The sequence below is a fragment of the Acanthaster planci genome, linkage group LG01 (assembly GCF_054643075.1).
Source record: "Acanthaster planci isolate LZ-2023a linkage group LG01, COTS_SCS, whole genome shotgun sequence".
Taxonomy (NCBI): domain Eukaryota; kingdom Metazoa; phylum Echinodermata; class Asteroidea; order Valvatida; family Acanthasteridae; genus Acanthaster; species Acanthaster planci.
The window spans coordinates 11481854-11509250 of NC_141777.1; the positions used below are offsets into that span (position 1 = coordinate 11481854).

The following is a 27397-nucleotide window of genomic DNA, read 5'->3' on the forward strand; positions in this document are numbered from 1 at the left end:
ATCTCCAATATGTATCCAGACCTGACCTCAACGCTTTATCAGACAAATCTTTTGAATGCATTTTTATTGATATTGTCACACCCCAAAATCATAAGAACCTTACAACTGGGATTGTATATAAACCCCCCGATGCAAACTTGATTGCTTTATTACTAACTTTAAAAACCTTTTCTGATTAATCACTAATGGAAATAAGCCCTGCTTATTCCTCATGGGATCCCTACTCGACAAGCACTGCTTCTATGGGGCCCAATCCACAACCATTTTCCTTCCTGTTGTACCCTTACTGCTTGTAATTAGGTGAAAATAAAGAATGCCATATCTGGGTCATGTTAGCACTGATCCTGAATTGTGAGTAATGTTTATAAGTGGAGAAGACACCATAAACTTATTTCTAAATAGCCACAAATAACCAAACCTTGTGTCATCGCATGTACAGTTAGGCAAGGATATGTCAAGTAATGTGCACCGCCTGCAGTAGGCCATCCCTTAAGTTATTTGTTTTAACTCACTCCAAGTACCATTCAAGTGCATGTATGCTGTAATGTCTGAACTAATGACAAATATACCACTCAATACGTTATTATCTTACAGTGCCTGAAGTTTAAGTTGGTTTAAGACACACTTAAACTCCCAGTATGGCTTAGATTAAAATAAATATATTCAATTACCGCTTAATCGAGAGATGTATTTTACAAAACAGACATTTAAAATTTTACAACAAAGATTTAAAAAAAAATTCAATATTAAGACAAAAGGTTACCAAGCTTTCTGTGTAACTCATGATCTCGGTAGGGTCAAATTGCACGATCATTTGTGTAGGTTAAAAATGACCATTTTCCAAACCATTGATTCCGCCTCACTTTGACATGATAGAAATCTGTATATTCTGTGAGTCTGAACTTCTGCTTTGTACACGTGTTTGTTTGGTTTTGTTTTCTGCGTGTTTTGCTTACACTTGCAAGTTGTTTGCTTAGGATTTAGTTGCGCAACACACGGTGAAAAACGTATACAGGTAAGGATTGAGGGACGAGGTGATTGGCATAATCAAAACCACGGTCCACGCGTAAATGCTAGGTGATAGTTTGACCCTCCCTGTCTGAGACAGAATCCCCATGATTATTATTGGCATCCAACAGCTGAAATTGGTTAAAATGATCAACGCCATCTTGATTGCCATTTTGATTTCACGCTCCCTGTGTGCATTTACTCGGACAGGTTTTGCTGTCCGCTTAACACTGATGAAAATGGCTACGTAGCAAAATAGCAAAATCAGCAAAGCAACCAGATTTACGCCAAGAAAGAAAACGATTGACAAGATCCAAGATGGGTTCTCCCCTGAAGCTTTAGGAATGTTTTCAAACCCGTAAAGCTTCATCCCCAAAACAGGTGGGGGCTCAAATTGGACGTATGATGTCTTGGTGCTGCGAGGAAGGCCGATACATACATCCAAAAATTCATATACGTCCGAATCAGTCCCAACAGAAAGTGTTAACACTAAACTCAAACAAAGCGCCGAACACCATGAGACAACAACAAGGATTTTAGTTGTTTTGTCCTTGAAACCGATTTTTTTAAACGGAAAGACAATGCCAAGAAAACAGTCAATGCTGATAAGTGTAACAAAAAACACCGAAGCCTCACTAGACAGAACTAACAAAACTCCAGCGACTTTGCACGGTATGCTGACGCGCCAGTCTGGGGCATAGAGATAGTACTGGTCGCCATATATTAGATCTGCCCCTGCTATGATTAACATGTACACACCCATCAGAAAGTTTGCTGCGGCTAGATTGCAAACCATAAGTGACAATGTCTTTTTTGTCCCTTCTTTCCCTTTCCGCTTAAGCCTCCAAATCAGCACAGAAAAATTACCGATGAGGGCGCTTATTCCTAATACCCATAATGCCACTCGCAATATGACGTTTGGCGTAAGGCTGTCGCACAGGTTCAAAGCTAGTTTAACCTTTGTTGTCAGGCAGTCGTCCTCGATGGAAAAATTCGGTAGCTCAGAAACGGCACAGCACAGGCGGTAATCATCAACCATCGTCCACCTGCAATGTTAATCAAATAGACACATCTTAATGCACTTTGAAGAATTCTAAACATAAGTTGTCTTAGGTTTTTAATAAGAAAAATACAAAAGTACAAACAAAATAATATAAAAGCACCAACATCGTCTGAGGAAAACACTACTGCTTCGGTTGATATTAATCAAATTAGCAGTCACTCCCAAAGAAGCAACAATTTGTCTTGCGCGACACAGAAAGCAGTTTGTATCAATGTTTAATTATTTTAACACTAAAAGAGCCAGGTTACCAGTTATGTTGGCCCCCTTTCATAGCTGGGTGGGGGATCATTCCCATCCAGTTGAGGTACCTTTTTGAATCTTGGCATATACCTACAGATGCTCACCTCATTGTAAATCTGAAGTTTGAACTCGAGCAGAAATAAATGGTTTTGTTGTTACGATTCCTTAAACATTCAAGGATGCGTGCCACAGCGCGTGCAGTGAGCACCACATAACCTTTTAAATGACCTGTCTCGGAAAACGGGTACTGCGCCACATTCATGTGATTTTCACAAAACTGGTGTCAAAATAGCCAAGCACTTCGACAATATTGGTAAAGGTATCGTCCTGGATGGCGGATTCCTCCCCTAAGATCCTTTAGGGTTAAAACAGTTTAGACAACTCTCATGGCAACTCTCTAACGAATTCAAAAATTTTATCCCATCTTCTAATTCAAAGAGCAAATCCATTGATGAGCATAACCCAGATATTCCATGACATACTGTGTCATTCAAATCCATTTCTGGGCATACTTTATGTCACATTGATGTTACCTGAGTAGATTGAAGCAGTTATGACCTGTTGTTTTCCATGGTAACAGATCGCGATTTTATCGGTTGGGAAATGGTCACTTTGTATACCACATATTACAATATGTTCCGGATCGCAAGAACATAAGCGACGTCCACCGTGGTACAGGAATAATTACCTCATTCACCTTGAAACTGCTGTTTCCAAGGCCTTTCAAAGGGATGTCACACACTGTTTGCTTTTACACTTTACTTTTCTAACTGATCCGAAGTCTACATTCTCACAACAGAAAGCTTTGATATTTGTATGAGACTTCCATATGACCACGAACTGTGGAAGTTTACGTAGGCCCCACATCAGCCTGGATGGGAATGGCGCGTCCTATTTTATGGAAATGAATTGAAAAAGAAATGTAACAAAGCCAAACAAATTAAATAATCTGCAATATTCAGTTCTTTGGGTGCAAATCGACCTGGAGCTTTTTTTCCCTTCTGTTTTTCTTTTTAAGTTTCACTGATCCAGGAAAATAATGTACAACCCTTGTCAATTTTTACTGTAAAACCCTTGTCAATTTCACGAAAATAATTGATTTCTCTATATGTGTACCACAAGTGAATCTCATACGGCTAAAACATGCGCGTCTGAAATAAATCAAAAAGGCTGAAATTAAACGCAGGGTCAGCAAAATTATTACATTTGATATATTTCGCACAGAAAAGAAATTTAACGACTCACTTCAGGTTTGAAGTCTGTATCCCTCCAAAAGCACCCTTTTCGATGTTAGAAATTGTCTCGGTCTTTCCCGACACATTGAACAGCATACTGAATATATTGGAATATATTGACATGATAGATCAAACATTATTTTTAAGCAATTGCAGAAATAACATTTCAAGTCACATTTGTCGAAATGGCCATTACGAGCACCGCAATTTCCAAGTCACTGGCAACTCTTACCAAACCCTTCCCTGCATTTTTGGGTTTTTTTCGGCTGTTAAAGCAAGCAATCAGAGGCAAAAGTTGTATCTGCAAACGTAGTTCCACATCCAATATTTTTGTCTATAGGGTAGGAGCTTGAACCTAAATTCATCCCTTCCCCCCGTAAAACAGCTGCTGATGCACAAAAACATCAGCGGGCAGGTTTCACCCCCCTACTTCGGTTTGCCACTGCAGCTCCAAGTTTAGAGGTCTTTGACCCACAAGAGGTCTTTTGATGTATTATGTGTAATGAAATAGGCAGATTAGATATTTACCACTAAACAGCACAAAACTAACACAAAACAGAGTCAACCTCATACTTACAGCCACTGGAGGTTGGAAAGTCCGCTGAAGGCGTTGAGTGGAATATGATCAATTGTCAGACCTTCCACCCAACTGTCAAATCAAATGAATAATAACTTAATAAATATTCTGTACAACTAGCTATAGATCTTCAAGCATTTTCCACACGAAGACTTTAAGGGAGAACAGTCAACAACTGACTTTCTGACAGACTCGGTTCTGAATGGGCCTGCTGACCCTTAACTGTGACTTTTCAAGGGAGAACACACAATATTTTATTAGTCATAAGAATGCAATTGGAAACATAAACAAGTGCATCAATATCAATAAAAGTCAAACAGTATCAAGGATGTAAATAAAGTGATTCTGCATGTCAACCCTTCCCCTTTCATATCACAAAACCAAGGTCAATAGACAGAAATATACGGATACTTATCCCATTTCGCTTGCGGGGTATTATTAATTTAAATAAATATGACTCTAGCGCATTTAATTTTCACATCAAAACGATGACCATAACTCGTGAATTTGTAAACGGCCAAATAAGTGATAAATTACCCATACCTTTATTTAAACACGCAATGGTAATAATAATAATTTCGTGTGGTTCATGGTTTGTTTCTTAGCACTTAGTTGAAAATGTTTATCAAAAAAACTTGCAGCAGCTGGAGATGTGAGAGATTACTGAAGGCATGGGATCTGATGGTATTGACGCTACCATTGTCTATGACACTTAAATAAAGGGTACAGGAAAACACATGAAATACACTATGCAGTGTACGGTTTAGACAGAAGTTGGAAACGGAGGCTTTAAAACGCCACCAATAGTTTAGTACAGGAGGCGCTTTTTTCACGTTTTCGGTAAAAAAAAGCACGACCGCCTTGCTCCAACTATGTGAACACTTGGCCAGTCTGAGGAAAATCGTTTAATATATATGTTTTGAAACATTCCGTTACATAAAGGGAGAAAATAGAAGGATGACTGTTTAAATTCCTCGGACTGTCGGCCTACCCCTAACCCCACATATTCAGTTTGTATAACGTCGGGCCTAATCCTAACCCTACTCTAACCCCTCCAGTTGGATTCATCTTCTGATCGACCTAACCCTCATCCCTACACAATCAGCCTAACCCTACCCGTTCAAGTCATCCAAAGGTCGGCCTAGCCCTACCTGGCATACTCATCCCACAACAGCCCAACCTCACCCGTTAGAATCATCTGACGATCGGCCTAACCCTCATCCGTACACAATCAGCCTAGCCCTAACCCATCCATTAGATTCATCCCATGGTCGGCCTTGCCTTACCCCTAAACCTATTTATTAAATAGATCCAAAGGTCGGCCTAACCTTACCTGGCAAATTCATCCCAAATCAGCCTAACCTTAACACTCCCCGTTAGATTTATCCAACGGTCGGACTAGCCTTAACACTAACCCTAATCCTTACCCTAGCCGATTCATCCCACGGTCAACCTAACCCTAGCCTAGCCCTAACCCTTTAATACACTACCTGTGAAAATTCATCCCACAGCAGCCTCACCCTAACCCTATCGGTAAATTAAAACACTTCAGATTCAATGACATAGTCATGATGATGATGATGATGACTTTAGATACCGGTAGTAGTGGTGGGAAATCCTAGACAAGAGGAATTTAAATTTAAATCCCAAAGAAAAAAAATAGACCAGATAAACTGATCTAATAGGGTCGTTTCACAAGAGCGTGCCTCCAAGAGTTTGCAACGCGTTGGCCAATCCCAATGCCCGAAATCTGTCGACCCAATGCGCATTTGGAAATGGTCGACAGATTTCGGGCATTGTGATTGGCCAGCGCGTTGCAAATATTGATGGCGCGCTATTGTGAAACGCCCACATTCAGTGGTTTCGTTGGCGGCCCTCTTCAAAATGCGATTTTCACAACAGACTGCGGGAAAATTTGATCTCGCAATATATCTCCGTCGTCCTGTTTCAAAATATTATCGAAACCGCCCGGCTTATTATTCAGTGTTACATTCGAAGCCACCTGCAATGGTTCATCTTTTTATCACGATGTGATATTAAGACCTAAGTGGACGGCAACCTGTGCAGTGAAAAAAGACTGCGATTACTATTCAAAGCACTAACGTTGCAGCCTTTCAGTGAAGTTGGATCTGTTTACCGTACTTAATTGTCTGTGCTTCATACACGCACGCTATACGCCACGTACACGTGTAGCCCCAACTGGGAGCTGTTTTTAGTTATTTTATGGCATCCCAGCTTTGCCTTTTGCTGTTAAAAGTGTTTTTACAATGTTCTTTCGAAGTTTATTGTTGATTTCAAAATTTGCATATCGATTTAGCAAGACAGTACTCTTTTCTTTTAATGAAGGAGGAATGTATCATGCTCTTGGAATGGGCTGGGGCACACCTGATCATGTATGCCCGGTGCTAAAAAAAACCGAGTGATACTTTCTGGTGTGCGCAAAAGAGGGCAGGCATCTGTATCAAGCCGAAAGGGGAGTTATGGCAGCTGATGGACGGGGGGAGCAACTGCAAGGATTGAAGCTGTCAGTTCGCTAGATCGAATGTGTCCACGTGAGTAACATTGTCAAGGGAAGACAGCATGACTCGTTCTCTCTGACGAAATAAATATATCGAATGTTTAACAACTCACAGCCAATCGAGTTCGGAGAGCCCATTGAATGCATTTGACTCAATGTTACTGATGTTGAAGTCCCGGAGGAACCTGTCAAATGAAGGACAGAACAAACACAATTAAAACATCAGTTAAAAGAAAATAAAAACAATATTTTAAAGTCGAAAATAAAATTAATCACTTGAAGGTCACTTTCAAGGGTTGAACCTACCACTAAGTAGAGGTAGACAAGACCTTAGTTTACAAGTGCATGCTGACAACGTATGGGTAACAACATTTCCTTAATACCTTCAGCTTACCTGTACAGGGCCAATTCACATTTCCATATTCCCCTAACAACAGTTTTCATTCCCATGCGAGTTTGCGCCAATAGAATTTCCATAGTACTATTTATCCTGAGCGAAAGATTACCTTACTCTTTTCTCTTAGCAGCAAGGCAAATAAGCCGGATTTTCAAGTACAGTCAGGAAACCGAGGTTGAGCCATTATAATAGATACAAATTGCTGTTCGTACCATCTAGACTGAAGGCACTCTAGGTGTAAACGGCATCGTGGACAGGCTATACAGCCTGTGAAGTGTGAATATTCCTTTGTTCTCGTGTGGTTGTGGTAAATGCTCCTTTTTCTCCCACTAGGATAACTCCTTCGAGTCTGATGATGATTTCCTAGACTGTTCCTTTTCATTTTGCCACAGATAACCTCGACCCGAAAATGTCTCTGAAACTGTTTTTAATTAAGAGAGGGGAAAGCATTGTGTGGACGTGTGCAAGTCCCTACAACGCCATTGTAGCCTGCATTATGTGGACTTCTTTTGTGCGGAGGTCCACACTGGGTATGACACGCCTGTACAGGTTGAAAGCTCTGTGTGTGAGCATAGTGGCACTAATGACAAAGCCCCCCTTTTCCAACCCCAGTGTCAGTGTATCAGCAACGTCACGTGTGGTAACTGGAAAAAACCAAGCTGCCAATCCCTATTTCTTGTGCGACCCAGGCGCCTTGTGATACTCAGCCACTGATAATTGAGATACATTCCCCCACAGATAAGCTCGGCTGACTCTGGTTAGCACTCAACCTATTATCAGGGCATCTTAAAGAGAGGAATACATTCCATTTGTTCTTCCTACAACCCAATTTGAACAGACGTTTCACTAAATATCGCCACATCAACGTCCCTACTGCCACAAAGGCTCCCCATCCCCTGGTTGTCCCACATTTTAACCTAACTACTCTGAGACTGCAATCAGTCAGATGGGCTGACATGCAGGGAAGGCATGCAAAAGGATCATTCACATCCAAAGTGTAATTATATTGGCCTTAAACTGCACTTTGCGTAAGAGTTATTTAGATTTATCCCAAATCAGCCTAACCCTAACCTCCCCGTTAGATTCATCCAACGGTCGGACTAGCCTTAACATTAACCCTAACCCTAGCCGATTCATCAAACGGTCAACCTAACCTTAGCCTAGCCCTAACCCTTTAATACACTACTTGTCATAATTCACCCCACAGCGGACTCACCCTAACCCTACCGGTTAATTAAAACACTTCAGATTCAATGACATAGTCATGATGATGATGATGATGATGACTTTAGATACCGGTAGTAGTGGTGGGAAATCCTAGACAAGAGGAATTTAAATTTAAATCCCAAAGAAAAAAACTTAGAACAGATAAACTGATCTAATAGGGTCGTTTCACAAGAGCGTGCCTCCAAGAGTTTGCAACACGTTGGCCAATCCCAATGCCCGAAATCTGTCGACCCAATGTGCGTTTAGAAATGGTCTACAGATTTCGCGCATTGTGATTGGCCAGCACGTTGCAAACTCTTGATGGCGCGCTATTGTGAAACGCCCATATTCAGTGGTTTAATTCGCGGCCCTTTTCAAAATTTGATTTCACAACAGTATAGTACAACAGATGTACCTCCGTCGTCCTGTTTCAAAAATATATCGAAACCGCCCGGCTTATTATTCACTGTTACATTCGAAGCCACCATGCAATGGTTCTTCTTTTTATCACGATGTGATATTAAGACCTACGTGGACGCAACCTGTGCAGTGAAAAACGACTGCTATTACTATTCAAAGCACTAACGTTGCAGCCTTTCAATGAAGTTGGATCTGTTTACCGTACTTAATTGTCTGTGCTTCATACACGCACGCCATGCGGCACGTACACGTGTAGTGTTGGTTTTAGTTATTTTAAGGCATCCCAGCTTTGCCTTTTGCTGTTAAAAGTGTTTTTACAATGTTCTTTCGAAGTTTATTGTTGATTTCAAAATTTGCATATCGATTTAGCAAGACAGTACTCTTTTCTTTTAATGAAGGAGGAATGTATCATGCTCTTGGAATGGGCTGGGGCACACCTGATCATGTATGCCCGGTGCTAAAAAAAAACCGAGTGATACTTTCTGGTGTGCGCAAAAGAGGGCAAGCATCTGTATCAAGCCGAAAGGGGAGTTATGGCAGCTGATGGACGGGGGGAGCAACTGCAAGGATTGAAGCTGTCAGTTCGCTAGATCGAATGTGTCCACATGAGTAACATTGTCAAGGGAAGACAGCATGACTCGTTCTCTCTGACGAAATAAATATATCGAATGTTTAACAACTCACAAAAAATCGAGTTTGGAGAGCCCATTGAAGGCATTTGACTCAATGTTACTGATGTTAAACTCCTGGAGGTACCTGTCAAATGAAGGGAAAAAACAAAATTAAAAACATGAGTTAAAAGAAAATAATTTTTTTTTTGAAGTCGAAAATAAAATTAATCACTTGAAGGTCACTTTCATGGGTTGAACCTACCACTAACTGCTACGAGAAGAGGTAGACAAGACCTTGGTTTACAAGTGCATGCTTACAACGTATCGGTAAAAAGATTTCCTTAATACCCTCAGCTTACCTGTGCAGAGCCAATTCACATTTCCATATTCCCCTAACAACAGTTTCCATTCCCATGCGAGTTTCCGCCAATAGAATTCCCATAGTACTATTTATCCTGAGCGAAAGATTACCTTACTCTTTTCTCTTAGCAGCAAGGCAAATAAGCCGGATTTTCAAGTACACTCAGGAAACCGAGGCTGAGCCATTATAATAGATAAAAATTGCTGTTTGTACCATCTAGACTGAAGGCACTCTAGGTGTAAACGGCATCGTGGACAGGCTATACAGCCGAATTGTCATGCAAAGTGTGAATATTCCTTTGTTCTCGTGTGGTTGTGGTAAATGCTTCTTTTCCCCCAATAGGATAACTCCTTCGAGTCTGATGGTGATTTCCTGGACTGTTCCTCTTCATTTTGCCACAGATAACCTCGACCCGAAAATGTCTCTGAAACTGTTTTTAATTAAGAGAGGGGAAAGCATTGTGTGGACGTGTGTGAGTTCCCACAACGCCATTGTAGCCTGCATTATGTGGACTTCTTTTGAGCGGAGGTCCACACTGGGTATGACACGTCTGTACAGGTTGAAAGCTCTGTGTGTGAGCATAGTGGCACTAATGACAAAGCCCCTTTTTCAAACCCCATTGTCAGTGTATCAGCAACGCAACGTGTGGTAACTGGAAAAAACAAGCTGCCAATCCCTATTTCTTGTGCGACCCAGGCGCCTTGTGATACTCAGCAACTGATAATTGAGATACATTCCCCCGCGGATAAGCTCGGCTGACTCTGGTTCGCACTCAACCTAATATCAGGGCATCTTAAAGACAGGAATACATTCCATTTGTTCTTTTCGAACCCAATTTGAACAGACGTTTCACTAAATATCGCCACATCGACGTCACTACTGCCACAAAGGCTCCCCACCCCCCGGTTGTCCCACATTTTAACCTAACTACTCTGAGACTGCAATCAGTCAGATGGGCTGGCATGCAGGGAAGGCATGCAAAAGGATAATTCACATCCAAAGTGTAATTATATAGACCTTAAAGTGCACCTTGCGTCAGAATCAATCTGTTTGTGTTTTTCAGGCTTCTAAAACATCATCAATCGCCAAAAACGAACCGACTCCTCAGATACTCGTTGTTGAGTGGATCAAATGAATTCCACCCCATCTGTTAGAAACCCTGTCGGAATTAGGACAAGATGACTATTTAATACATATCTACCCTCCGTAAACATCAAAACTGCGATGAGTTTTGTTTTCCGTGACAACAAAATTGCTAACCAAGGTTGCGTTGGGATCAGAGCGAAGCCAATGGAAATTCGTGTTAATGTGCATAGCTTGTTATGGATATTCAGCTTGCAGTGTTCTAGATATGACAACACAAATTAGACAGTACAAAAAAACTACAGTGTTTGGAGATTGGAGAGCAAACTGAAAGCATTTGCCTCAATGCTACCGATGCTGACGCCTCTCAGGTACCTGCCAAATGAAAGGAAAAATGTATTCTGGTATTGAAAGTTGGAAAGAAATAAGTCGTTGGTCAATTTGCCAGTAAACATTTATTGTTAACTGTTCAGTGAACGTTGACATTATTTTGTATGAAACGATCTCCAAAGCTATCAAACTTGCTAAATCGACTGGAATCCGGCTATTGCGTAATTTTAACAAGTTTTTATGGGGAACCCTTGAGTAATAAGTAAAGGAATCTCCCTGATTCCCCAAACATTTAGTGGCTCTTCTTTTTTCAGATGACGTCGTTTCTGTATAATTCATTTGGAAACCAGTCAAACAAGATGCTCTTACGTCCTGTGTACAAGTTGAAAAGCTATTACACAGTAAAAAGTGTGGGGGTCAGTCTATTTTAGCGGCCGGCGTTACGTGCGCAAGCAGTTGCGTTGGACATCGCGTATGAGGGTAAAAGAAGGCGCGTCGCCACACCATGCTTGGAAACAGCTCCTGACCCGAAACCGGAGACGTTTGGGGGTGGCCCAGCCCAAGTGGATCAAACTAGTGCAGAGATTAAAATTTCAGCACGAACTCCAATTTCCATTTAAGCAACGGCAACCCATGCACTCTTCAGGTGTGACTCGTGTAGGGGTGGAGGCACCTCGTTTTTCATTAGAGGCCTATGCCCCATTAAGAAAAAAAAGGGGAAAATCACTTGTTAGTCCGCCGTGGTGGTTGTGTTACCTTTTACTTCATGAGAACGAAGTAGTTAAGATCCTGAGGATCCCCTTCCAGAAATTACAATGCTTCCTGTGAAACGTACCCTATCGCGCCAGCGACACACATCTTTCTTACCTAAGCTGTCAGTTCGCTAGATCGAATGTGTCCACATGAGTAACATTGTCAAGGGAAGACAGCATGACTCGTTCTCTCTGACGAAATAAATATATCGAATGTTTAACAACTCACAAAAAATCGAGTTTGGAGAGCCCATTGAAGGCATTTGACTCAATGTTACTGATGTTAAACTCCTGGAGGTACCTGTCAAATGAAGGGAAAAAACAAAATTAAAAACATGAGTTAAAAGAAAATAATTTTTTTTTTGAAGTCGAAAATAAAATTAATCACTTGAAGGTCACTTTCATGGGTTGAACCTACCACTAACTGCTACGAGAAGAGGTAGACAAGACCTTGGTTTACAAGTGCATGCTTACAACGTATCGGTAAAAAGATTTCCTTAATACCCTCAGCTTACCTGTGCAGAGCCAATTCACATTTCCATATTCCCCTAACAACAGTTTCCATTCCCATGCGAGTTTCCGCCAATAGAATTCCCATAGTACTATTTATCCTGAGCGAAAGATTACCTTACTCTTTTCTCTTAGCAGCAAGGCAAATAAGCCGGATTTTCAAGTACACTCAGGAAACCGAGGCTGAGCCATTATAATAGATAAAAATTGCTGTTTGTACCATCTAGACTGAAGGCACTCTAGGTGTAAACGGCATCGTGGACAGGCTATACAGCCGAATTGTCATGCAAAGTGTGAATATTCCTTTGTTCTCGTGTGGTTGTGGTAAATGCTTCTTTTCCCCCAATAGGATAACTCCTTCGAGTCTGATGGTGATTTCCTGGACTGTTCCTCTTCATTTTGCCACAGATAACCTCGACCCGAAAATGTCTCTGAAACTGTTTTTAATTAAGAGAGGGGAAAGCATTGTGTGGACGTGTGTGAGTTCCCACAACGCCATTGTAGCCTGCATTATGTGGACTTCTTTTGAGCGGAGGTCCACACTGGGTATGACAAGTCTGTACAGGTTGAAAGCTCTGTGTGTGAGCATAGTGGCACTAATGACAAAGCCCCTTTTTCAAACCCCATTGTCAGTGTATCAGCAACGCAACGTGTGGTAACTGGAAAAAACAAGCTGCCAATCCCTATTTCTTGTGCGACCCAGGCGCCTTGTGATACTCAGCAACTGATAATTGAGATACATTCCCCCACGGATAAGCTCGGCTGACTCTGGTTCGCACTCAACCTAATACCAGGGCATCTTAAAGACAGGAATACATTCCATTTGTTCTTTTCGAACCCAATTTGAACAGACGTTTCACTAAATATCGCCACATCGACGTCACTACTGCCACAAAGGCTCCCCACCCCCCGGTTGTCCCACATTTTAACCTAACTACTCTGAGACTGCAATCAGTCAGATGGGCTGGCATGCAGGGAAGGCATGCAAAAGGATAATTCACATCCAAAGTGTAATTATATAGGCCTTAAAGTGCACCTTGCGTCAGAATCAATCTGTTTGTGTTTTTCAGGCTTCTAAAACATCATCAATCGCCAAAAACGAACCGACTCCTCAGATACTCGTTGTTGAGTGGATCAAATGAATTCCACCCCATCTGTTAGAAACCCTGTCGGAATTAGGACAAGATGACTATTTAATACATATCTACCCTCCGTAAACATCAAAACTGCGATGAGTTTTGTTTTCCGTGACAACAAAATTGCTAACCAAGGTTGCGTTGGGATCAGAGCGAAGCCAATGGAAATTCGTGTTAATGTGCATAGCTTGTTATGGATATTCAGCTTGCAGTGTTCTAGATATGACAACACAAATTAGACAGTACAAAAAACCTACAGTGTTTGGAGATTGGAGAGCAAACTGAAAGCATTTGCCTCAATGCTACCGATGCTGACGCCTCTCAGGTACCTGCCAAATGAAAGGAAAAATGTATTCTGGTATTGAAAGTTGGAAAGAAATAAGTCGTTGGTCAATTTGCCAGTAAACATTTATTGTTAACTGTTCAGTGAACGTTGACATTATTTTGTATGAAACGATCTCCAAAGCTATCAAACTTGCTAAATCGACTGGAATCCGGCTATTGCGTAATTTTAACAAGTTTTTATGGGGAACCCTTGAGTAATAAGTAAAGGAATCTCCCTGATTCCCCAAACATTTAGTGGCTCTTCTTTTTTCAGATGACGTCGTTTCTGTATAATTCATTTGGAAACCAGTCAAACAAGATGCTCTTACGTCCTGTGTACAAGTTGAAAAGCTATTACACAGTAAAAAGTGTGGGGGTCAGTCTATTTTAGCGGCCGGCGTTACGTGCGCAAGCAGTTGCGTTGGACATCGCGTATGAGGGTAAAAGAAGGCGCGTCGCCACACCATGCTTGGAAACAGCTCCTGACCCGAAACCGGAGACGTTTGGGGGTGGCCCAGCCCAAGTGGATCAAACTAGTGCAGAGATTAAAATTTCAGCACGAACTCCAATTTCCATTTAAGCAACGGCAACCCATGCACTCTTCAGGTGTGACTCGTGTAGGGGTGGAGGCACCTCGTTTTTCATTAGAGGCCTATGCCCCATTAAGAAAAAAAAGGGGAAAATCACTTGTTAGTCCGCCGTGGTGGTTGTGTTACCTTTTACTTCATGAGAACGAAGTAGTTAAGATCCTGAGGATCCCCTTCCAGAAATTACAATGCTTCCTGTGAAACGTACCCTATCGCGCCAGCGACACACATCTTTCTTACCTATGACGCATTATGCACAATCTTCGCTGAACTGTTTATTATGGCATTCAGTTTCCTTTGCATCGTTTAACTAATCGATCATGTTTAATAAGCTCTGCCCCCGTGGGATTCTTGAACAAGAAACCAAGTCCGCGGGTCGATTACTTGGGTCAGACCCTAATAAACGGGACACATCATGCAAAAGTCAAATTGAACTCAGTCACATTGAAATCAAACACAGTGTTTTGTTGCAAGTCAGAATAATGTGGTTGCACTACTTTTTGGTGATCTGTTTTTTTAATTACGTTTAGTTCTCAGCCCATTGTTCTGTGTTCAGTATATTTGTAAAGAGATTTCCTGTAATCGATCTCCTTTTGCAGAATTAGCACCCTACTTAAGCTGCTTAAGTTAAACAATATCTATATCACACAAGTTATTTTATCGATTTATCACAAATCTCAAGCAAAATATTTTGTTTTTTATTGACCACACGTCACTTGTCCGAAAGCATTCAGTCAACGAGAGTTAAGTGGCAAGCTTATTTCAAAGGATTCCCTAAAGGGTTTAAACAGCTTTATTTCTGTATTGCCAACAATCACCTCTTGCCAATTTCTCATCTGGCTTGATTTATGACAGTGCATTCAACAAAGGAATTGTCCACTTGCTTGGCAAAGTCATATTGACAGGGGGGTAAAATTGAAGAATTCATCATCAGTACTGATGGTAAAGGAAGAGTTGCCATTCAATCAAAAATCAAAGGGCGGGGTGGGCGGAGTACCACCCGTGGCGAAGCTGTTCTAAGTGGAGAAGGGAGCTGACGTAATTTTTCTCCTTATATATTTGCATATTTAGGGATTGATCAGTACATAGATACAATATCGAACTGCAGCGTCAACCTTTTACTGACAGTGAAGAAAATAACAGAAATTGGACTACTTGGCAGAGCTTCGTAGGAGTCACTCTCCGCTTTTTTATTAATGAATTCATCATGATGCATATCTGCGTTATCTATCATTTATCTATTATGATTGAAATACCATTGAAATCTGCTTTTTCGACGAACGATTTCAGATTGTAGGCCTAATAAATATAACCCACCAAGGAAGGGGACCCGAAAACCTTGCAAATGATGTCCAAATTTACGGTACAATGCTAAAAAGTAACAGTTGTTTATAACCAACAAAATGTTACTTCCACTTAAGCTTATATTGCTGACGCCACCTTTAATCCGGTATAGGGAGAATAGGGTTCATTGAAATAATTTGTTGAAATTTGAATTTATTTCAAATCAACTGTCATTGTTCTCTTTAACGACACAGATCATAAATTACTGAAAACTTACAGGTGCTCTAGAGAGGAGAGTCCACTGAAGGAATTTGACTCAATGGAGATGATGTGAGCATTCGTTTTGAACCTAAAAAATGATGGAAGAACTGTGGCATAACTCACATTGTCTGTGCTGAGGAAACAAGACGTCCTGAATGGGTTAACTTGACACCAGCCCCTAATCGAATGCCTTAGTTTGATGGTTTTAACTTGGCCAACAATTTTTGCTCCCCTTTAATACTAACGGGAGAGAAAATTGTAAGGCAATCCTTCCGAACGATGCTTAATCATATCACCAACTGAAACAGAATCAAGTAGCTTTCGAAATAAAGATAATTGTCCAGTCAAATGATACACACAATACACACGGGACGGGCGAATTCTCAGACAAAAACTTGATGTACGGAATTCTTAAAGATTGTCGGAGGGATTGTCAAAACGGCAATAAGCCGGTTCTTGTGCTGGTGTCTTTTTCGACGCCAGGTAATAACATGGTTCTTTGAACAACGTGTTTCGTGGCCAGTGATGTCATCATTGCGTAATCCTGGAATCTATTGTTAGTTTAATGTTTTTCCAACTAAAAATTAAAATTGGTTTAATCAAAATACCATTAAGCTGTGGTCTTTGCCGAACTTTATAAGATTATTACCTCCTTTGGATTGCTCAGGAAGAAATCTCGCAAAAGCTTGCAATTAATGAAATCCAAATAGATAGTCCAAACAAATTGCTTTATTTTAAATTTCTTTCTTTTTCAATCAAGAAAAAATCTTTCCTTTTAATAACGTTAACGCAGCACAGTTTTATGACGAAAGACAAAGTTTATTAAAATAGCGCGTTTGCCATGGTTATGTTACACATTGGGATGTTGCAAAATATGAAAAAAGCCTGGAGCCACACGATACTTACAGGCTTAGAAGACTGGAGAGTCCCATGGAGTCATTTGATTCAATGGAGTCGATGCTAACAGTATCAATCATCCTGCAAAAGACGAACCAATAACTTAATTGAAACACACTGAAAAGGTCATGACGGTATTTAAAATTCGAGGGAAGGTAATTACTTTTAGAATCCTTTACAGGATAATGAAGCCTTTTCCAAAAAACCTGTATTTATAGCATGACTATTAAACATTAAGAAGATAGCAGTCAGAGAACAGCGTTTGCGCCCAGGCAAACATCCACTCTTAGCACTCAGGTATAAAAGGTCAATTTGATTCAAGACGTGAAATCAAATTTTGTGGCACTTAGTTACGTGACGTGATACTTATGTGACTGAGCATGATGTTTAATATTTGTTGAACATCTCTTTTTCTTCTGCAGTTACGTAATAGGGGCACACGGATTCAAAGAGTAATGTGTTACAGTAGGAAGTTGGGAGAAATGTCTGGATGATGTAATCAGGGGTCCTTGGGCGTGATCTTAAAAGGTACATACTTTTTTAGTGACTAAAAATTTTGAGTTTGATTGGATTTTCTTTTGGAATAAAGGTAGACAAACGGTGATGAGATCTTGATGAAAACTGACGTTACGTCATTATCATATAACGAGGCGTGGCTTTATCTTAAGGGTGCATGGCGACTCTTTAACCAGAGAACTGTCAGTTCGAATGGGTTCACGTTTAGAAAGTGGATAGACGGGAAGTGTTGTAGGTAAATATTAAAATGAAATTGTGATGACGTCAACATAGTAACGTTACGTCGGTTTAAAGCTGCATATTTCAAGGACTTATAACGAGAGAACTATTTATAGTTTTTATGCTAATAGGCACAACGGTGCACTTTCAGGGTGTTATAAATTGACAACTAGCACAGGTATGCCATGATTAAATGGATCACATCTTGTAAAATATGGAGGAATGACATAAAACCTATTTTTCAGATTTACCACAATGTATTAGTTTGTATGAAAAATAAACGTTCGAAGGACGGAAACCACAGAGTTTGTTTGCTTTTTTGAAAAACAATTTTTGTAACACAAGAATTATTAGTTTTGACTACCTAAAGACGTCAAGATAGACGCCACGTATATAATCTTGCCAGTAAAATCCACAGAGATGTCGCTCAAGACATTGCATTTATGCTGAAAAATGACGTGAACTCGCAAAATTTTTAAGTCTTTTTCATTTTACAAGGATCAGGGCAACTTTATTGATAGGGCACCTCATGTTGTTAATTTTGATTTTGATATTTCCACCTAATCTACACATCAGAGCATTGTCTGGAAATTGTATCAAAGGATAGTTTCATTTGCCATAGGCTAAGAAATATTGCGTGTAGAATACGTCGCACCGCACGCTCATTAACTTCGTAATGGCTTCGTGATATAACCTGAAGTTGTATTTGTGCGTTTTTAATCTAATCTCATAATTTCACGTGGCATCATTCTGTTGGCACGTCAGATTTCATTTTTATTTAATCCTCGAGTTGAACTGTACGATTCAAACACCTGTAAAAATATTCTCGTGAAAGAACATTTCGCTTTCGAAATTCAATGAAACGGTTAAGAACAGCTATGTAACCTGCACAGTTGAGTATTAATGGTTTATAATACTACTACAGCTGGTGTATCGCCTCCATAAAGCAAAGAACACATCAAGAACAAAGACAACGCGTAAAAACAAAACTGCAAGGCCATCACATGCATGCAGATTAGACATTCCATGGAATGCATCAGTTTCAATGGAGCAAATGTAAGCATTTCTGAATAAACTGTAATATAACAGAAATACACAAATCATGTTTGAACTAGGACAATGTGCATTGTCAAATGGGTTTACACTTTATAATCCTTAAATCCGTCGCATACGGGTCATACCAGTTCACCTTACCATTGGGTCAACTCTGGGGAAAATATGCATCGAAACACTTCGCCAATCTGACCGTTGGTCCCACACAGGGTGATAGTATTAAGCCAACCTCTTCCCCTTTCATATCACAAAACCCAAGTCAATAGACAGAAATACACTTTATAATCCTTAAATCCGTCGCATACGGGTCATACCAGTTCACCTTACCATTGGGTCAACTCTGGGGAAAATATGCATCGAAACACTTCGCCAATCTGACCGTTGGTCCCACACAGGGTGATAGTATTAAGCCAACCTCTTCCCCTTTCATATCACAAAACCCAAGTCAATAGACAGAAATATGCGGATAGTTATCCCATTTCGCTTGTCGGGGTATTATTAATTTAAAAAAAGTATGACTCTAAAGCATTTAATTTTCACATTAAAACGATGACCATAACTCGTGAATTTGTAAACGGTCAAATAAGTGATAAATTACCAATACCTTACAATAATTTCGTGTGGTTTATGGTTTGTTTTTTAGCACTTAGTTGAAAATGTTTATCAAAAAAGCTTACAGCATCTGGAGATGTGAGAGATTACTGAAGGTATGGGATCTGATGGTATTGACCCTACCTTTGTCTAAGGGTACAGGAATACACATGAAATACACAATGTAGTGTACGGTTTAGACAGAAGTTGGAAACGGAGGCTACAAAGCGCCACCAATAGTTTGGCACGGGAGGCGCTGTTTGGCGGGAGGCGCTTGTATTTGAGCCTAAGTCAACAGAGGAAAATCGTTTAATATACATGTATTGAAACATTCCGTCACATAAAGGGAGAAAATAGAAGGATGACTGTTTCAATTCCTCGGACTGTCGGCCTAACCCTAACCCCACCTATTCAGTTTATATAACGTTGGGCCTAATCCTAACCCTACTCTAACCCCTCTAATTAGATTCATCTTCTGATCGACCTAACCCTCATCCCTACACAATCAGCCTAACCCTACCCGTTCAAGTCATCCAAAGGTCGGCCTAGCCCTACCTGGCAAACTCATCCCACATCAGCCTAACCCCATCCGTTAGAATCATCTGACGATCGGCCTAACCCTCATGCCTAGATTCATTAGATTAGATTCATCCCATGGTCGGCCTTGCCTTACCTCTAAACCTATTCGTTATTGATCCAAACGTCGACCTCACCCTACCTGGCAAATTCATCCCAAATCAGCCTAACCTTAACCCTCCCCGTTAGATTTATCCAACGGTCGGACTAGCCTTAACACTAACCCTAATCCTAACCCTAGCCGATTCATTCCACGGTCAACCTAACCCTAACCCTACCTGGCAAATTCAACCCACATCAACCTACCTTACCCGTTAGATTCATCCAACGGCCGGACTAACCCTAACCCTATCCGTTAAAAAGATCCAAAGGTCAGCCTAACCCTAACCCTAGCCCTAACCCAACAGTAAAATAGATCCAAAGGTCGACCTAACCCTAGCCCTAACCCTACTTGTCAAAGTCATCCCACATCAGCCTAACCCTAACCCTACCCGTTAGATTCATCCAACGGTCTTCCTAGCCTGAACCTTAGCCCTAACCCTACCCGTTCAATTCATCTGAAGGTCGGCCTAACCCTACTTGGCAAACTCATCCCACATCAGCCTAACCCCACCCGTTAGATTTATCCCAAATCAGCCTAACCCTAACCCTCCCCGTTAGATTCATCCAACGGTTGGGCTAACCCTAACCGTAGCCCTAACCCAACAGTAAAATAGATCCAACGGCCGCCCTAACCCTACCTGTCAAAGTCATCCCACATCAGCCTAACCCTAACCCTCCCCGTTAGATTCATCCAACGGTTGGATTAGCCATAACATTAACCCTAATCCTAACCCTAGCCTAGCCCTAACCCTTTAATACACTACCTGTAAAAAATCATCCCACAGCAGCCTCACCCAAACCCCATCGGTAAATTAAAACACTTCGGATTCAATGACATAGTCATGATGATGATGACTTTAGATACCGGTAGTAGTGGTGGGAAATCCTAGACAAGAGGAATTTAAATTTGAATCCCAAAGAAAAAAAATTAGACTAGATGAACTGATCTAATAGGGTCGTTTCACAAGAGCGTGCCTCCAAGAGTTTGCAACGCGTTGGCCAATCACAATGCCAGAAATCTGTCGACCCAATGTGCGTTTGGAAACGGTCCACAGATTTTGCGCATTGTGATTGGCCAGCGCGTAGCAAACTCTTCATGGTGCGCTATTGTGAAACGCCCATATTCAGTGGTTTCGCTCGCGGCCCTCTTCAAAATGTGATTTTCACAACGGACTGCGGGAAAATTTGATCTCGCGATGTACCTCCGTCGTCCTGTTTCAAAATAATATCGAAACCGCCCGGCTTATTATTCACTGTTACATTCGAAGCCACCTGCAATGGTTCTTCTTTTTATCACGATGTGATATTAAGGCCTACGTGGACGGCAACCTGTGCAGTGAAAAAAGACTGCTATTACTATTCTAAGCACTAACGTTGCAGCCTTTCCATGAAGTTGGATATGTTTACCGTACTTTATAATGTCTGTGCTTCATACACGCACGCTATACGGCACGTACCCGTGTAGCCCCAACTGGGGGCTGTTTTTAGTTATTTTATGGCATCCCAGCTTTGCCTTTTGCTGTTAAAAGTGTTTTTACACTGTTCTTTCGAAGTTTATTGTTGATTTCAAAGTTTGCATTTCGATTTAGCAAGACAGTACTCTTTTCTTTTAATGAAGGAGGAATGTATCATGCTCTTGGAATGGGCTGGGGCACACCTGATCATGTATGCCCGGTGCTAAAAAAAAACGAGTGATACTTTCTGGTGTGCGCAAAAGAGGGCAGGCATCTGTATCAAGCCGAAAGGGGAATTATGGCAGCTGATGGACGGGGGGAGTAACTGCAAGGATTGAAGCTGTCAGTTCGCTAGATCGAATGTGTCCACGTGAGGAATATTGTCAAGGGAAGACAGTATGACGTGTTCTCTCTGACGAAATATATATCGAATATATATATATCGAATGTTTAACAACTCACAGCCAATCGAGTTCGGAGAGCCCATTGAATGCATTTGACTCAATGTTACTGATGTTGAAGTCCCGGAGGAACCTGTCAAATGAAGGACAGAACAAACACGATTAAAAACATCAGTTAAAAGAAAATAAAAATACTTTAAAGTCGAAAATAAAATTAATCACTTGAAGGTCACTTTCAAGGGTTGGACCTACCACTAACGGCTACGAGAAGAGGTAGACAAGACCTTGATTTATAAGTGCATGCTGGCAATGTATGGGTAACAACATTTCCTTTATACCCTCAGCTTACCTGTACAGGGCCAATTCACATTTCCATATTCCCCTAACAACAGTTTCCATTCCCATGCGAGTTCCCGGCAATAGAAATTCCATAGTAGGCCTACTATTTATCCTGAGCGAAAGATTACCTTACTCTTTTTCTCTTAGCAACAAGGCAAATTAGCCGGATTTTCAAGTACACTCAGGAAACCGAGGTTGATCCATTATAATAGATACAAATTGCTGTTCGCACCATCTAGACTGAAGGCACTCTAGGTGTAAACGGCATCGTGGACAGGCTATACAGCCGAATTATCATACGAAGTGTGGATATTCCTCTGTTCTCGTGTGGTAAGGGTAAATGCTCCTTTTTCTCCCACTAGGATAACTCCTTCGAGTCTGATGATGATTTCCTGGACTGTTCCTCTTCATTTTGCCACAGATAACCTCGACCCCAAAATGCCTCTGAAACTGTTTTTAATTAAGAGAGGGGAAAGCATTGTGTGGACGTGTGCAAGTCCACACAACGCCATTGGAGCCTGTATTATGTGGACTTCTTTTGTGCGGAGGTCCACACTGCGTATGACACGCCTGTACAGGTTGAAAGCTCTGTGTGGGAGCCAGCATAGTGGCACTAATGATAAAGCCCCCTTTTTCAAACCCCGTTGTCAGTGTATCAGCAACGCAACGTGTGGTAACTGAAAAAAACCAAGCTGCCAATCCCTATTTCTTGTGCGAGGCAGGCGTCTTGTGATACTCAGCCACTGATAATTGAGATACATTCCCCCACAGATAAGTTCGGCTGACTCTGGTTCGCGCTCAACCTAATATCAGGGCATCTTAGGGAGAGGAATACATTCCATTTGTTCTTCCTATAACCCAATTTGAACAGACGTTTCACTAAATATCGACACATCGACGTCACTACTGACATAAAGGCTCCCCACCCCCGGTTGTCCCACAATTAAACCTAACTACTCTGAGACTGCAATCAGTCAGATGGGCTGAAATGCAGGGAAGGCGTTCAAAAGGATAATTCACAGCCAGAGTGTAATTATATTGGCCTTTAACTGCACCTTGCGTAAGAATTATTTAGATTTATCCAAAATCAGCCTAACCCTAAACATCCCTGTCAGATTCATCTAAAGGTCGGATTAGCCTTAACATTAACCCTAACCCTAGCCGATTCATACGGTCAACGGTCCCTACACAATCACCCTAGCCCTAACCCATCCATTAGATTCATCCCATGGTCGGCCTTGCCTTACCTCTAAACCTATTCGTTATTGATCCAAACGTCGACCTCACCCTACCTGGCAAATTCATCCCAAATCAGCCTAACCTTAACCCTCCCCGTTAGATTTATCCAACGGTCGGACTAGCCTTAACACTAACCCTAATCCTAACCCTAGCCGATTCATTCCACGGTCAACCTAACCCTAACCCGACCTGGCAAATTCAACCCACATCAACCTACCTTACCCGTTAGATTCATCCAACGGCCGGACTAACCCTAACCCTATCCGTTAAAAAGATCCAAAGGTCAGCCTAACCCTAACCCTAGCCCTAACCCAACAGTAAAATAGATCCAAAGGTCGACCTAACCCTAGCCCTAACCCTACTTGTCAAAGTCATCCCACATCAGCCTAACCCTAACCCTACCCGTTAGATTCATCCAACGGTCTTCCTAGCCTGAACCTTAGCCCTAACCCTACCCGTTCAATTCATCTGAAGGTCGGCCTAACCCTACTTGGCAAACTCATCCCACATCAGCCTAACCCCACCCGTTAGATTTATCCCAAATCAGCCTAACCCTAACCCTCCCCGTTAGATTCATCCAACGGTTGGGCTAACCCTAACCGTAGCCCTAACCCAACAGTAAAATAGATCCAACGGCCGCCCTAACCCTACCTGTCAAAGTCATCCCACATCAGCCTAACCCTAACCCTCCCCGTTAGATTCATCCAACGGTTGGATTAGCCATAACATTAACCCTAATCCTAACCCTAGCCTAGCCCTAACCCTTTAATACACTACCTGTAAAAAATCATCCCACAGCAGCCTCACCCAAACCCCATCGGTAAATTAAAACACTTCGGATTCAATGACATAGTCATGATGATGATGACTTTAGATACCGGTAGTAGTGGTGGGAAATCCTAGACAAGAGGAATTTAAATTTGAATCCCAAAGAAAAAAAATTAGACTAGATGAACTGATCTAATAGGGTCGTTTCACAAGAGCGTGCCTCCAAGAGTTTGCAACGCGTTGGCCAATCACAATGCCAGAAATCTGTCGACCCAATGTGCGTTTGGAAACGGTCCACAGATTTTGCGCATTGTGATTGGCCAGCGCGTAGCAAACTCTTCATGGTGCGCTATTGTGAAACGCCCATATTCAGTGGTTTCGCTCGCGGCCCTCTTCAAAATGTGATTTTCACAACGGACTGCGGGAAAATTTGATCTCGCGATGTACCTCCGTCGTCCTGTTTCAAAATAATATCGAAACCGCCCGGCTTATTATTCACTGTTACATTCGAAGCCACCTGCAATGGTTCTTCTTTTTATCACGATGTGATATTAAGGCCTACGTGGACGGCAACCTGTGCAGTGAAAAAAGACTGCTATTACTATTCTAAGCACTAACGTTGCAGCCTTTCCATGAAGTTGGATATGTTTACCGTACTTTATAATGTCTGTGCTTCATACACGCACGCTATACGGCACGTACCCGTGTAGCCCCAACTGGGGGCTGTTTTTAGTTATTTTATGGCATCCCAGCTTTGCCTTTTGCTGTTAAAAGTGTTTTTACACTGTTCTTTCGAAGTTTATTGTTGATTTCAAAGTTTGCATTTCGATTTAGCAAGACAGTACTCTTTTCTTTTAATGAAGGAGGAATGTATCATGCTCTTGGAATGGGCTGGGGCACACCTGATCATGTATGCCCGGTGCTAAAAAAAAACGAGTGATACTTTCTGGTGTGCGCAAAAGAGGGCAGGCATCTGTATCAAGCCGAAAGGGGAATTATGGCAGCTGATGGACGGGGGGAGTAACTGCAAGGATTGAAGCTGTCAGTTCGCTAGATCGAATGTGTCCACGTGAGGAATATTGTCAAGGGAAGACAGTATGACGTGTTCTCTCTGACGAAATATATATCGAATATATATATATCGAATGTTTAACAACTCACAGCCAATCGAGTTCGGAGAGCCCATTGAATGCATTTGACTCAATGTTACTGATGTTGAAGTCCCGGAGGAACCTGTCAAATGAAGGACAGAACAAACACGATTAAAAACATCAGTTAAAAGAAAATAAAAATACTTTAAAGTCGAAAATAAAATTAATCACTTGAAGGTCACTTTCAAGGGTTGGACCTACCACTAACGGCTACGAGAAGAGGTAGACAAGACCTTGATTTATAAGTGCATGCTGGCAATGTATGGGTAACAACATTTCCTTTATACCCTCAGCTTACCTGTACAGGGCCAATTCACATTTCCATATTCCCCTAACAACAGTTTCCATTCCCATGCGAGTTTGCACCAATAGAATTTCCATAGTACTATTTATCCTGAGCGAAAGATTATTTTACTCTTTTCTCTTAGCAACAAGGCAAATTAGCCGGATTTTCAAGTACACTCAGGAAACCGAGGTTGATCCATTATAATAGATACAAATTGCTGTTCGTACCATCTAGACTGAAGGCACTCTAGGTGTAAACGGCATCGTGGACAGGCTATACAGCCGAATTATCATACGAAGTGTGGATATTCCTCTGTTCTCGTGTGGTAAGGGTAAATGCTCCTTTTTCTCCCACTAGGATAACTCCTTCGAGTCTGATGATGATTTCCTGGACTGTTCCTCTTCATTTTGCCACAGATAACCTCGACCCCAAAATGCCTCTGAAACTGTTTTTAATTAAGAGAGGGGAAAGCATTGTGTGGACGTGTGCAAGTCCACACAACGCCATTGGAGCCTGTATTATGTGGACTTCTTTTGTGCGGAGGTCCACACTGCGTATGACACGCCTGTACAGGTTGAAAGCTCTGTGTGGGAGCCAGCATAGTGGCACTAATGATAAAGCCCCCTTTTTCAAACCCCGTTGTCAGTGTATCAGCAACGCAACGTGTGGTAACTGAAAAAAACCAAGCTGCCAATCCCTATTTCTTGTGCGAGGCAGGCGTCTTGTGATACTCAGCCACTGATAATTGAGATACATTCCCCCACAGATAAGTTCGGCTGACTCTGGTTCGCGCTCAACCTAATATCAGGGCATCTTAGGGAGAGGAATACATTCCATTTGTTCTTCCTATAACCCAATTTGAACAGACGTTTCACTAAATATCGACACATCGACGTCACTACTGACATAAAGGCTCCCCACCCCCGGTTGTCCCACAATTAAACCTAACTACTCTGAGACTGCAATCAGTCAGATGGGCTGAAATGCAGGGAAGGCGTTCAAAAGGATAATTCACAGCCAGAGTGTAATTATATTGGCCTTTAACTGCACCTTGCGTAAGAATTATTTAGATTTATCCAAAATCAGCCTAACCCTAAACATCCCTGTCAGATTCATCTAAAGGTCGGATTAGCCTTAACATTAACCCTAACCCTAGCCGATTCATACGGTCAACGGTCCCTACACAATCACCCTAGCCCTAACCCATCCATTAGATTCATCCCATGGTCGGCCTTGCCTTACCCCTAAACCTATTCGTTAAAATGATCCAAGCGTCGGCCTCACCCTACCTGGCAAATTCATCCCAAATCAGCCTAACCTTAACCCTCCCCGTTAGATTCATCCAACGGTCGGACTAGCCTTAACACTAACCCTAATCCTAACCCTAGCCGATTCATTCCACGGTCAACCTAACCCTAACCCTACCTGGCAAATTCAACCCACATCAACCTACCTTACCCGTTAGATTCATCCAACGGCCGGACTAACCCTAACCCTATCCGTTAAAAAGATCCAAAGGTCAGCCTAACCCTAACCCTAGCCCTAACCCAACAGTAAAATAGATCCAAAGGTCGACCTAACCCTAGCCCTAACCCTACTTGTCAAAGTCATCCCACATCAGCCTAACCCTAACCCTACCCGTTAGATTCATCCAACGGTCTTCCTAGCCTGAACCTTAGCCCTAACCCTACCCGTTCAATTCATCTGAAGGTCGGCCTAACCCTACTTGGCAAACTCATCCCACATCAGCCTAACCCCACCCGTTAGATTTATCCCAAATCAGCCTAACCCTAACCCTCCCCGTTAGATTCATCCAACGGTTGGGCTAACCCTAACCGTAGCCCTAACCCAACAGTAAAATAGATCCAACGGCCGCCCTAACCCTACCTGTCAAAGTCATCC

The 27397-nt window shown here is 41.8% G+C and overlaps 1 protein-coding gene across 1 annotated transcript; it reads right to left on the reverse strand.

Annotated features, from left to right (window-relative positions):
- Positions 1-243: 243 nt before the first annotated feature.
- LOC147800347 (G protein-coupled receptor GRL101-like) lies at positions 244-2474 on the reverse strand. The gene has a single exon (XM_087144859.1). The coding sequence runs from the start codon at positions 2045-2047 to the stop codon at positions 974-976; it is 1074 nt and encodes a 357-aa protein (XP_087000985.1). The 5' UTR covers positions 2048-2474; the 3' UTR covers positions 244-973.
- Between the last annotated feature and the right edge of the window lie 24923 nt (positions 2475-27397).